The sequence below is a fragment of the Emydura macquarii genome, unplaced genomic scaffold (genome assembly GCF_026122565.2).
Source record: "Emydura macquarii macquarii isolate MOO-44397 ecotype Brisbane River unplaced genomic scaffold, CSIRO-AGI_Emac_v2 contig_1305, whole genome shotgun sequence".
NCBI classification, from domain to species: Eukaryota; Metazoa; Chordata; order Testudines; family Chelidae; genus Emydura; species Emydura macquarii.
Window position 1 is genome coordinate 1,998,384 of NW_027131442.1, and position 12,600 is coordinate 2,010,983.

The window sequence follows — 12,600 nt, forward strand, 5'->3', positions numbered from 1 at the left end:
GGAGACCGTGTGCGAGTCTGAGTCCGTCATGGAGCACTGCGGGCGGTTCCCTCGCTAGGGTGTGGGGGTTTCTGCCCCGGGGGGCTGGCTCTACCCCTGGGGATGTGCCAACCCTTCTCTGCTGTTGGTTCTGGCAGTGAGCGGGCACCGTGCGCTGGCCTGCTGGCTGGGACCCCCAGCACTGACGGCTGTCACGGCTCCACAAGATTGGTGCTATGCCTGCGATGTACCAGCCCCCCAAGCGTTCTGCTCTTTTTCCAGTACAGGCCATGTGGCCTCCCCCCCTCCGACACAGAGCCTCTGGGCTCCAGCCTCTTGCTTCAGCCCGTGAGCTCTGCCCAGCACGTCCGCCTGGGCCAGATGGCAGGGACAGACCTGGCCCCTCTTCGGGGACTCAGGCCCCTGGCCTGGGTTTGCAGTGACACGCCGCAGCCTTTCCCACACACAACAGGTTTATTGAACCCCTGGCACCTGGCCTGGGGTGGTTCTTAGGGCTGCAGGGGGAAGTGAAGGTGAGGGCACCGGTCCATTTGGACAGGCCAGGGACCCACCCACCCAAGCTCCTGTGGGATCCGCTTTTGGCTCCTTCCCAGCTGTGGGTTGCTAGATGCAAATGTCCCGCCCACTGGCATTCCCCTTGTCTTTGCAGTGCCTCCGGTGACCATTTCTGCCCCCTGGATGGTTGTGTGATGCCCCCACTTATCCCCGCTTTGCCCCAGGAGCAGCTTTTTACCCTTTTGCACCCCCAGGGCAGCAGTGCAAAGTACAGGGGGAAACCCAGGCATCCTAAAAACATGACAGACAATTCTCACTTTCTTCCCCTCCCCCTCCAGATTAAGGGGTCAGGGTGTCCCACCCTTCCTGGAAACTCTACTGGCCCCACGGGCTGGGCTTGGGGCCTGTGAGGAGCTGCAGTGTTCCATCCCCTTCCACACTGCCACCAGCCTATAGCAAGGGAGGAGAGAGCCCGGCCAGGTCTCCTGAGAGGGGGAGGAAAGGGGCCGGCGCAGCAGCACCAGGGATGTGCGGGCTGAGCCCACGGACCTGGCCCCAGAGCTTTGGAAAGACCAGTCCCAGCTCCGCCCCAGGTGAGCAACAAAGTGCCCAGGGCATGGAGCGGGTGAGCAGCCCCCTGCTGAGCCCTGCCCCACAGCACAGGCTCCCTAGTGCTGCCCGGGCACTGGGGCAGCCATGTGAGCAGAGAATGTCCCCTGCTGAGCCCTTGCCTGGCTCCTTGTAGCACTGGGGCCGGCACTGACAGCCAGGGGAGAGTGTCCCTACTGCGCCCTGCCCTGCCCCAGGGGACAATGGAGCAGGAGCCAGTCTCCTTCACCAGGCCCCGGCTCCCCCAGGGCTTAGAGCAGAGCTCCCTGCTGGCAGCTCAGTGGGTCCCTTCTCTCAGGCAGTGGAGCAGGGGGCTGAGCAGGTCTCAGTGGCATATTACAGGGAGCCCAGCCAGCATCCCCTCCTCGCCCTGCCCAGGGATGGAGGGAGCCAGTGGGGCCAGGCCCTGCACTTCCCAGCAGCCACGAGAATCTCTGACCAGTGTTGGAAAAATATTCCAAATGAGGTTCGTTTACCCTGCACCAGATAAAAAAGAGATCTAAGCAGGTATTTGGGCAGTCTCCAAGTTTTATTTCTGCAGAGGTCGGACACTTCCCAGCAAGTGGTCAGTGTGAGACCTCGAAGGCATGCTCTCTTGCATATTTATACAAACATAAACATAAAATTACATATGCATAAATTCTTAGTGCTCATTGGTACACTCAAATTATTATTATAATTGCTATTGGCTTTACATTTTCTACATCTTTTAACTATAAACATATGCATAATATAAAAGATAAGGGCAGAAGATTTCAACATATCTATCAAAATTGTCTAGTCTATTTCCCAAGACTGAAGAGAAAGCAAAAATTACTTAAGGCTGACTCCTCATTTCTCCTGTTAATCTCTCTCTCTGACCTTGGCAGAGATAAGCACCATAAACAAAGAAAAGAGGAGGGGGTGGCTGATTTCAACAGAAAGCAGAACACTAAAAACAACTAAAATGGAGTAACTGTGGTCAAGCAAACAATTATTTTCTTTCACCAGCCCACGGCCTCTGTGCCCCACACCTCATCCCTGCCATGAATCATAGAGTTGGAAGGGACCTGAAGAGGTATCTAGTCCAACCCCCTGCTCAAAGCAGGATTAACCTCAGCTAAATAATCCCAGCAAGGGTTTTGTCAAACCTCTAAAGATGAAGATTCCACCACTTCCCTAGGTAGCCCATTCCAGTGCTTCATCATCCTCCTAGTGAAAAACTTTTTCCTAATGTCCAACCTAGACCTCCCCCACTGCAACTTGAGACCATTGCTCCTTGTTCTGTCATCTGCCACCACTGAGAACAGCCTAGCTCCATTCTCCCTGGAATGCCCCCTTCAGGTAGTTAAAGGCTGCTATCAAATCTCCCCTCATTCTTCTCTTCTACAGACTAAACAAGCCTAGTTCCCTCAGCCTCTCCTCATAAGTCTTGTGTTCCAGCCCCCTAATCATTTTTGTTGTCTCCGCTGGACTCTCTCCAACTTGTCCACATCCTTTTTGTAGTGGGGAGCCCAAAACTAGACACACTACTCCAAATGCTCCCTCACCAGTACTGAAGAGAGGGGAATAATCACTTCCCGCGATCTGCTGGTAATGTTCCTACTAATGCAGCCCAATATGCTATTGGCCTCCTTGGCAACCAGGCCACACTGCTGATGCATATCCAGCTTCTTATCCACTGTAACCCCCAGGTCCTTTTCTGTAGAACTGCTGCCTAGCTCGTCGGTCCCCAGTCTGTAGCTGTGCATGGGATTCTTCCGTCCTAAGTGCAGGACTCTGCACTTGTCCTTGTTCAACCTCATCAGATTTCTTTTGGCCCAATCCTCCAGTTTGTTTAGGTCACTCTGTATCCTATCCCTACCTTCCAGGGTATCTACCACTCCCCCTAGTTTAGTGTCATCTGCAAACTTGCTGAGGGTGCAATCTACCCCATCCTCCAGATCATTAATGAAGATGTTGGGGCACCAGCCAGTCGCTAGGAACGGCCGTGCTGGGAGTCACTGAGGAAAGAAAGCCCAGCACTGAAGCAGCTGGGGGCAGGCTCGGGAAAGCTCCCCAGCCCCTCTCACACAATTCTCCCCTCATCCCCCGGTAGGAGATTCCCACTGGAGGGCCCGGGTCCGGAGGTTGTTTCAGAAAAAGCCTGTCTCCCTCAGCTGGAGCTTGAACCTGCAGCGCGTGGGCTACATGCAGCTGCCTTGCCAGGTGAGGGAGCCGGCCTAGTGCTGCCATGCCACAGCCCCATGGCAGGTGGTGCAGGGCAGACACAGCGAGAGCCAGTGATGCCCAGCCACGGCGGCTGCCCGTGGGGCAGGGGCTCTCTGAGGGGGCAGTGAGCACATCCCTGCCCAGAAGAGCCGAGGGCCGGGGTGAGATCCACTGGGTGCGTGTCCGAGGGGAGACAAACCCGGAGCGTGGCCAGGCCTCATTCCCTTGCTCGACCAAGGGCTGAAAGCGCGTCAGGCCGAGGGTGCTGCCTGGTGCCAGAGATGGGCAGGGCAGGCGTGTGAGTTCGCCACGGGGCAGAACCAGCCGAGCCTGTGCAGCGCGGCTATTCCGCAATTCGAAGCCAACCACGGGCCACGCTCCTTTCACCCAGCTATCATCCTGAGCCACAGCCCAGGCGCTGCCTCTGCAACAGCACCGGGGGAAAGGAGCCGGCTTGTCTTGGGCCCAGCTGCCCTCCAGCCCCAGGGGCTCCACCCACCAGCCATTCAGTTACAGCCCCACACGCTGGCCCCCCGCATCACTGAGATGCCCGGAGCGAGTCCCCTGCCTGTGGCCTCACGCCCTGCACCGCGTCCTGCCGGCCGCACTCGCAAGGCACCAGCCTGCAGCCATAGAGGCTTGTCCCTGTGTCACTCCAGCAGCAGATGTGGGCTGGGCCCATCCCCGCAGGCCATGGATCAAAACCGTCCTGTGCTAGCCCCTGACACAGGGAGAGCGGAAAGACTTTAGTGCGCAAGGCAGGAGTGGGCTGGGCCCGTGGCCCCCGGGGACCTCCCTGGCTCAGCAGCACCTCTGGTCTCAAGGGGAGACCGCAGAAGATGCAGCCCTGAAAAGTGAGACTCGTGGGGCTGCTGCGGGCTGCTGTATGACAACCCCCAGGGTGCCAGGAGCGTGCCAGGTGTGCTGCCACCCACATCCTGGCAGTGTAGGTGTTTCAGCAGCTAGGCCTGGCAGGTCCCAATTACCCCATGGCGCAGGGCTAATGGCCAGGGTGTTGTCCTAGGGCTGGCAGGAGAGGAGGTGGTTGCAGCTCCCCTAGGGCCACCCCAGCTCTCAGGAGCAATAGCGGTTCCTGTCTGGGGCAGGGCACTGGTGGGTTTCCAGGCCAGGCTCAGTCAGTGTGTCTCAGTGGGGCCCTTTGCACCGGCTCCCTGCCTGGCCCCTGCTGTTCCCACCTATGACCCCACCCCTACTGCACCCGGCTGTGACGTCCGCCACAACCAGCCTGGTCCCTGGGGCAAGCCAGCTTCAGCGCGGCTTGTGCTGCACCTAGTGCCCGGGGACTCCTTGTGCCTGCCCTGCTGCTCCGGCTTCACGCCGTGTGGGCCGTGGAGAGGAGGGCAGGGGGTGCGGTGGGGTCTCCGGTCTGTGGGAAGGAGGACGGGGCTTGGTGCGGGCTCTGGGGAGAAGTGGAGAGGCTCAGCTGGGCACACTGGGCTAGGAGGAGCAGGGCTGTGGGCTCATAGTTGCCGCCCCCCCCCAAGATGTTCCTTCTCCTCCCCTCCCCCAATGTTATGGGCTGTGGGAGCACAGTCATCCCCCAGAGCTGGGCGCAGGGCCCAGAGCCAAGTCCAGGGCACTGGCTGGCTGGGCTTGGGTGGGTCTGGGCGTCACCACCAGCTTGTAGAACAGCCCAGACTGAGTGTGGAAGCCGAGGCGGTGCAGGGAGCGCTGCGAGGGTTCGTTCTCGGGCAGCACCCTGGCATACACAGGGAAGCCGCGGGCATGGAGCTGTGCCGCCAGCGCCCCAATCAACACCCCGATGTAGCCCTGGCCGCGGTGCCCGGGGAGGGTGTAGCCGTGCGTCAGGCAGGTCACAGGGTCGGTGAGGGTCCAGGAGATGGGGTGCCCATCAGGGGTCAGCAGGCAGGCGCTGGGGAAGTGGCGGATCAGGAGGCCCAGGTAGCGCAGGCTCCAGCTGTTCCCCCCGAAGTCCCAGGTGTCGTTGAGCAGCGCGGTGTGGGCTGGGAAGACGGGGGCCAGCGTGAGACCTTTGCCCGGCCTGTAACACAGGACAGGGGGTGATAGACCCGGCACAGGGAGGGAGTGAGCACAGGGGGGTAGATCTGGCATGGGTGGGGTGAGCCTGGGGAAGGGGATCGACCAAACATCAGGGGAGATCGATCTGACTTGGGGGGCAGTGAGCCGGGGGGTGGGGAATCGACCTGGTACAAGGGAGGGGAAATGGAGCAGGCAGGACACAGCATGTGAGGGGAAGGAGGTTGCAGAGCAATGAGGTGGCGCAGGGAGGAGGGGGTGAGTCTGAGGGGAACAGACCCAGCATGGGGCAGACCGGAGGGGAGGGGATAGACCCAGGCCCTGGAACGTGGGGGAAGGGGAACTGAGGGGGGAGGGATCAACACACTCCAGACCTCGCCCAGCAGCGTCACGGCTGCCAATGGGCCTTGGTCAACCCCCGACCCCTGAGATGAAAGTGCCAGGGCTCAGTAGGCATCAACCCCCCTACCCAGGGATCTGCCCCTGATGGGGAAGGGGGGTATAAGGGGGTCTGTGCTGGGAGCCCCCCCCCCAGCGGAGACAGTGCGGGGTCAGGGCAGTGCCCGGGTACAGAAGGGTTACAGGCTGCCTCCCCGCTACTCTCCCCATCGTAGGGGGCAGAGACCAAGGAGCCTGCCTGGCCAGCCCTGCCCCGGAGCATGATGGGAAATCCCTGGCAGCATGTGCCCGTGGCCTGGGGCTGTGTGGGGGGCCGTGGTGATTCCCCCAACCCCTCAGCACCATGAGCCTGGGGAACTCACTGCCACCAGATCCAGGGGGGCAACGGAGGCCTCTGGCCAGGCACCTTGGGGAGTTTCCCTGCCCCCTTCCCTCTAGCTCTGGCTGGTTGTGTCCATCACCCCGTTCTCCTTGCCCATGGTAGTGGGGCACCTACCGGTGCTGGGGCATGGCAGGCGGGTCTGGATGCAGCAGGGTCTGGTACTGATACGTCTTCACATCAAGCCCCCTGGCCCTGGCGATGTCCCGGACGGCCTCGCACAGCCCATCCTGCAGCCCTGCAGGGACAGACACACACCGTGAGCAGGAGACCAGGGAACAGGGGGTTCCCAAGCTTGGCTCATTCAGGATCCTGGGGTGCGGGTGGGGAGCAGATCCCAGGGCTGGATGGAAAAGGGGCCCAGGTGGGTTCCTTGGGGCTAAGACCCATGTGGGGGAGGGGCTCTGTGGCGCTGCCCCCCTGTGTGTGGGGCAGGAGGGGCTCACCATGTATCTGGAAGGCCTGGCTCCAGTCCATGGCGTGGCTGCTCCCCAGCAGGGCCCGGCAGGCGCCCTCCTCCTGGTAGAAGGCCGAGTACAAGTTGGTACAGTAATTGCCAGGGTCACACGCCACCTGCAGGGGGGACACTGCCTGGGGGTGAGCGCAGCCTCTGAGCCCCCTCCCCCTTGACCCTCAGGGACAGCAGCGGGAGCCAGTGGGGGAGTCCCGAGGGCCAGGGGGAGCAGGGCACAAGGAGCCCCACAGCAGAGAATGAGGAGGTGTGACTGGGCAGGGGGAAGGGTAGCCAGGATGTGGGGTGGTGGGGCAGACCAACGAGGGAGGGTAGAGAAGACACCAGGCAGGGAGAGGGACAAGCAAGTGGGGGAAGGGGTGGGGCAGGGATGACATCAGCTGGGGGAGGGGGAGGAGCAGAGATGGTGCCAGGCAGGGGGAGGGACCCAGCAAAGGGCCCTGGGGCGAGGGCCCGCACCTCTCTGCGTGGCCGAGTGAGGACGAATTTGAACTCTGGCCATGAATCCACCAGCACCTCCTGGCCCGCCGGGTTCCCGTGGTTGACATGCATCACAGCGCCATAGACCTGCCAAGACAGGGAGGTCAGAGCTGCAAGAGGACGGGGGTGAGGGGATGTCAGGGAGGTGTCTACGATCCCTGGGATTGGTGCTAGGCCCCAGTGTTCACACTGTCCTTGGAGGAGACCCTAGTGCACCAGCCCCCCCCAGGGGCCCTACTCTTCCCACAGGGCAGGCCACGTGGCCTCACCACCTCCAACACAGAGCCTCTGGGCTCCAGCCTCCTGCTTTGCCCCGTGAGCTCTGCCCAGCGCGTCCCCCTGAGCCAGATGGCAGGGACCGACCTGGCCCCTCTTCGGGGACTCAGACCCCAGCCCGGGCTGCAGGGACACACACACACACACACACACACAGAGAGCGTTGTCAAGCCAGGCGGCTTCCTAAGTCTCCCTTTGCACAGCACGGGGCGGCCTTGGGCCAGCAGCGAGATCTGAGAGTTAAAGCAGCATCGATGTGTCCAATCCCCTCCCTCAGGCGATGGCCTGCCAGGCCCTGTCAGCGTTGGTACAGCTCAGTTTCTGGTCACAGGCACTTTCCATACCCAGCTCAGAGCTGTCTCATGTCCTCCCTCAGGGCTGGTCTCGTCAATGACGCTGGCAGGGAGTTCGTGGGGAGTTTCATGCTGCTCCCAGCTCAGCTCTTCCTCTGTTTCCCCAGGGAGGGAGGTCTTGCGCTGGGTCCCTTGGCCGCAGCCTTAGGCTAGTTCTGCCTGAGCCCCTGTGACTCACATGTCCCGTGTGGAGATAGTCGTAGACCCTTCCTCTGCCCCACTCAGATACAGGGGTTTGCTTCCAGACAGGCAGACAGACAGGTGTCCTGAGCCTAACAGTCGTTCCTTAGTGTTACAGGTAAGGGGGAAAACCCTGTCTCCCTGCCAGCCGAGCTATTTGCATTTACACTGAAACCTCCGGTTGTTCACGCTTTGGCTGACACTGGAAGAGGGACTGGATTTTGTCTGCAAGTGATACAGTCACTCCCAGAAGGGGGTCAAAGCCAATGTCCTGGAGGACCGTGATTCCCAGCACCACCGTCCCCGACCCTTCCTGTGTCTGTGCTGGGCTCTGAGCCCTCGCTAGGGCACCCGGCACCACATGTGGATCCTTCTTGCAGGTGGCTCGGTCTTTCAGCGTTTGCTGGGGCTGTACCGCACAGGGTCTGACAAGGGGGCAGAGGGGCTCAGAGGGCCCGGTGGCCTAGAGGTTAGTGCATCTGATGTACAGCCCCTTGCACCTCTGTCGGGGTGGAAGAGTGGCCTGTTTCTGGTCCTAACCCAGGAATCTCCAGCTCTACACCTGCAGCTGGACCTTGGCCCGTAAGGGGCCATGCATGGTAGTGGAATTTACACTCTCTCTGTGCCCGGAGCCTGTGGGAAGCAACGTTGGCAGGGTCCTCCCTGCATCGAGGCCACGCCCGCTGTCCTTGGCTCCTTTCCACCTCTGTGTAAGGAAACTGTTCGTCCTTTACTGAAACTTAATGGGCATTTTTGGCTGGACATCTTCTCCCAGCGCCAAAGGACAGGGGAGGGTCGATGAGGAATCAGGCCCATGAGACAGACAGACCCCACGGCCAGTGGGGAGAGGCCAACACTCCAGGTCAGTCTGATTGACAGGGCGGACAGGCCAATGCGGGAGCCAGGAGGGGGGCAGGTCCCGTGCTCCGTGATGTGACTAGGGAGCTGCGGGCAGACCTAAGGACAATGCGATGCCCTGAGCCAGGCATTGGCGAGCCAGAGCGCCCAAGGAGCAGCCCCGGAAGCTGAGACGCACCGAGAGATGCAGCCAACCCGCAGCATAGAAGCTGCCCAGGGAGCAGAGCTGGGCTGGGAGCGGAGAGCAGCAGCCGCGCTGGGCCTGGAGCTGGAGCCAGGGTGGGAGCCGTCCGGAGCCGGATGCAGTGAGTGAGCAGCTGGAGAGAGTGAGGGGGGCCCTGGGCAGAGGAGCTGGGGCAGGTAGACGCCACCAGCCACGAGGCCGTGCAGGCTGGACTGGGAGGAGGGTTGTGACCCTGACAAGGGCAGCGCTGGGGAGAAGGGTCCTGCCACCTAGAGCCTGGGGCGTGTGGCCACCATCCGACCCACGGCGTCCCTGCAGTGCAGCCAGGGCCTGGGACGTGTGAGAAACAGACTGTGAGTGTCCCTCTCACCCCAGAGACGCTGTGTCTCTGGGTCCCTGTGCCAGGGGCGGCCTTGGGTGATTTCCTTTAACCTGTCCCATTATTTTCCTCTATTATTTAATTGGTTGTTGTTTAAACAATCGTGTTTGCTCTGAGTTATACGCACTGATCAGTGGGTCTGGGAAGCGTCGGGTGCAGAGAGACACCCCATGGTGGGGACACCCTAGTCCCTGTCCTAAGTGACCAGGGCAAGTCTGGGGGGTCGAGCTCACAGGAATCCTGAGCCCAGCCTTGTCGGGGTTACAAGGCCTCTGCCACGCAGGAGGGGTGGGGGTGAGGGAGTCGTCCAGGTCAGGCAGGCCTCTGGTAAAGGGAGTGGGAGTGAGGCCTAAGATCCTTTTGCTAACCAATTACCTGGATAAGTCAGAGCTTGTGTGGCAGGCCGGAGGGGCTAGCTGGGCCCAGTACTGCCTTGTAACCCCTCAGTGTCTTCCCAGTAACTACCACCTTCTACCCACTGGGAGTCAGATGAGTACAACAGGATATGGGGACCAGTGCCTGGCATGGGAGCCCATCTGTCACCACGGCCCGTGCCCCAGAGGAGCTGGCTGGGCGACTGCTTTCCTCTGGCACTTCAGTGCTGTCCTTCACTCTCAGAGCCTGAGCTTCACGCTGCCTCCTCAGCTGCCCAGAGGAGGAGTTAGCCCCTCTGTCCCCAGCAAACCCTATTTCCTCAGTCCTCCGCCATTTTGCTCACAGAGGCCCTGTTTGCCTATAAACGTTGCACCTCAGGAATTTGCCGTCTCTCAGCAGGACCCACCACCAGAGTCGGCTGCTCTCCTCACTTTGGGTTTACCCGACTCCCACTTCTGGGGCACCTCCCCTGGTTCCCTTCCCAGGACCCATGTTAGGTCCTTGTGGGTCTCTTCATACCCAGAACTACTATCCAGTAACGCATCTGCTGAGTGCCCTGCACTGGGCAGCTCCTCAGACTTTTTAAGCTCGTGGGGGGGGGCATCTCAGAGAGTTCTTCCAACCCAGCTGGGTTATACAAACCCTCCAGCAAGCGCTACCTGCCCCGTTAGCCAGTTGTGGAGACAAGTTCCCGGCAGAGCCGTGGCTTCCACAGACGTCACAGCCTGGGTCATTTCATACCCCAAACCTTTTCCTACAAGCCTCATTGGTCAGTTCACACTTCAGCAGTGGAGGCTTCTTAAACTGTTCCTAGTCCCCCGTATCCACGCTGTCCATCCAGCTGTGCACCTCCTGGTGTTGGACCCAGTAAGGGAGTGAGACACGGAGCCAGTCCACAAGATCAAACCACCAGCCTGCTGAAAGGCAGGGAGGTCGGCATCTGCATCCCCCTGCCTTAAAGTGGGGCCACAATTTGGTATCTAGGCTCCCTGCAGAATGGGCATCCTGGGGCTCTTTCCCACTTCCCCCTTGGTGGGGCCTCTCACCCCTCCTCCATCTCCAGCTCATGCTTCACTGCTTCTCTTCATGTTTTTGCTGCTCCTCAGTCAGCTGCTTCCCTTTCAGGGACTGCTAGCTCCTTGACTTTCAGCACTAACTCCTACTGCTTCAAATCCCTGAGGACACCCAGCTGGGGGGAATCAGGTCTGGAGGATGTCCTGCTGCTGCTTCTGTTACTCTTGGACTTTTGTCAAACCCTGCTTGGGTCTGGACCCTGCTTCTGGGTCCCTCCATCCTCTTCAGCCTGCAATCAGCTGCGCCTTGTTGAACTCCCCGAGGCGGAGCCCTCTCTCCCTGCCCTGCTTTGCCATGTGTGTCTCAGGGCCGTGGTCCTACACCGGCTTCTTGCTGTTCCCTTTGACAAAGCTGTTTTCACTACTGGTGCATTCAGTATCCCACCACTACCACCAGCTGAAAGCAAACGGCCTGTGTCTCTTAGTGCTGAGAGCAAACGTAACCCGCTTCACCCACGGGGCAGCCAGGCAACATATGGCGCGGGGAAAGTGAGGCACACAGAGGGCTCATAAGACACTACAGAAATGCCCATTTCCCACAGGGCAGAGCTGGGGCTCCAGAGTCACGAGGGAACCCTGGGACGTTCACAGACAGAGGGGGGATGGTGACAGCCATGGGGACCATGATTGGCTGGCACCCAGCTGTTCCGCACGGTGAGGGGCTGCCATGGAGCTGCCCACATTTCCACTGGCTCACACAAAACCTCCCACATTGCGATGGGCTGGCCCAGAGCCACCCTGCTCTGATTGGATGGGCAGGTGCCGCCTGCTACACTGGGTGAGCAGCAGGTATTTTATTGGTGGGGTGCTGGGTTCGGAGTTCGGGAGGCAGGAAGGGCAAGTGAGGTGAGGCTCCCTGGGGGAGAGAGGGGCCCCCGCCACCCTCTCACCCAGGTGAGTAACCTACCACCTCCCCCACTGCTACCCTCCCCCCCACTGCTACCTCTACCCCGCGGCGGGCAGCCTGTGTGACGAAGTGGGAGCTTTCTGTAGTATGCTTCTCATTCCTATGTGCACCCAGGTTTCCCTGGCGTCTTGCACGACTCTGCAGAGCGTGGGAAGGGCAGGGACAGGGGTCCGACTCCCTAGCAGCCCGACTGGAGACCAGAATCGGTAACAAAGGGAAATAAGCCCACACCTCTGAAAGGAGGATCTGGAGATACCGTGGAAACCCCGATGGCTGGTATGGACATTGACACAACCAAGTGCCCAGCAGCCAAGAAGGAGATTCGCCCCACTGCTCTGCAGTGGAGAGGCCCCAGCTGGAGACCCACTGCCAAGAAGGGTTGGGAGGGGGGCTAAGAAATGACTTTTGGAGGGTCTCAGCACCTGTCACCGGGATCTAAGGACAAAGGGAGGGAGCCAGACACGGGGCCAGGATGGGCTGGGGCTTCACCTTCCCCCTTTACTGACCTGAGGACGTTCTGATGCTGTAGCTGGGGGACTAATGAATAACTACTGTGTTTTGCCAAGGCGGCCGGTGTCTCTGCAAACGCTCAAGTTTGCATCACGTCCACATGGGCCCAGAACAATCCTCCAGCAGTGGTCTGGCTGGGCTAGATTTGTTGCGGGGAGCAACGGAGACCCATCGCTGGAGTCCCAGGACCAGCCATGATGGAGGCCGTGCACCTGCCCCAGTGGAGGTGTGTGGATGTCCCTGCCCTGCTCCCCCGGAACTGGAGAAGGGGCCTGTCCCCCAGCCCAGTCTGTGCCCCATCACCCAGGGGACATAGAGGGACCTTCCCCTGCTCTCTGCCCAGCCCCAGGGTGGGAGGGATCTTGTCACCGGCAGCGTCTCAGGCAGGCCCCGCCGTAGCAGCCCATCCAGCAGCCGCAGCTTGGAGGAGCAGCTCAGGATCAGCATCTCTGGCCGAGAAGG

General features: G+C 60.5%; 1 protein-coding gene across 1 annotated transcript; it reads right to left on the reverse strand.

The window, feature by feature from the left end:
• Positions 1–4,848: 4,848 nt before the first annotated feature.
• Positions 4,849–12,600, reverse strand: LOC137154859 (glycine N-acyltransferase-like protein 3). The gene is made up of 5 exons (XM_067550705.1): positions 12,508–12,600; positions 7,023–7,130; positions 6,538–6,664; positions 6,209–6,329; positions 4,849–5,317 (listed from the first exon to the last, which is right to left on the reverse strand). Exons 1-5 carry the CDS (start codon positions 12,583–12,585, stop codon positions 4,849–4,851), a joined length of 903 nt encoding a protein of 300 aa, XP_067406806.1. The 5' UTR covers positions 12,586–12,600.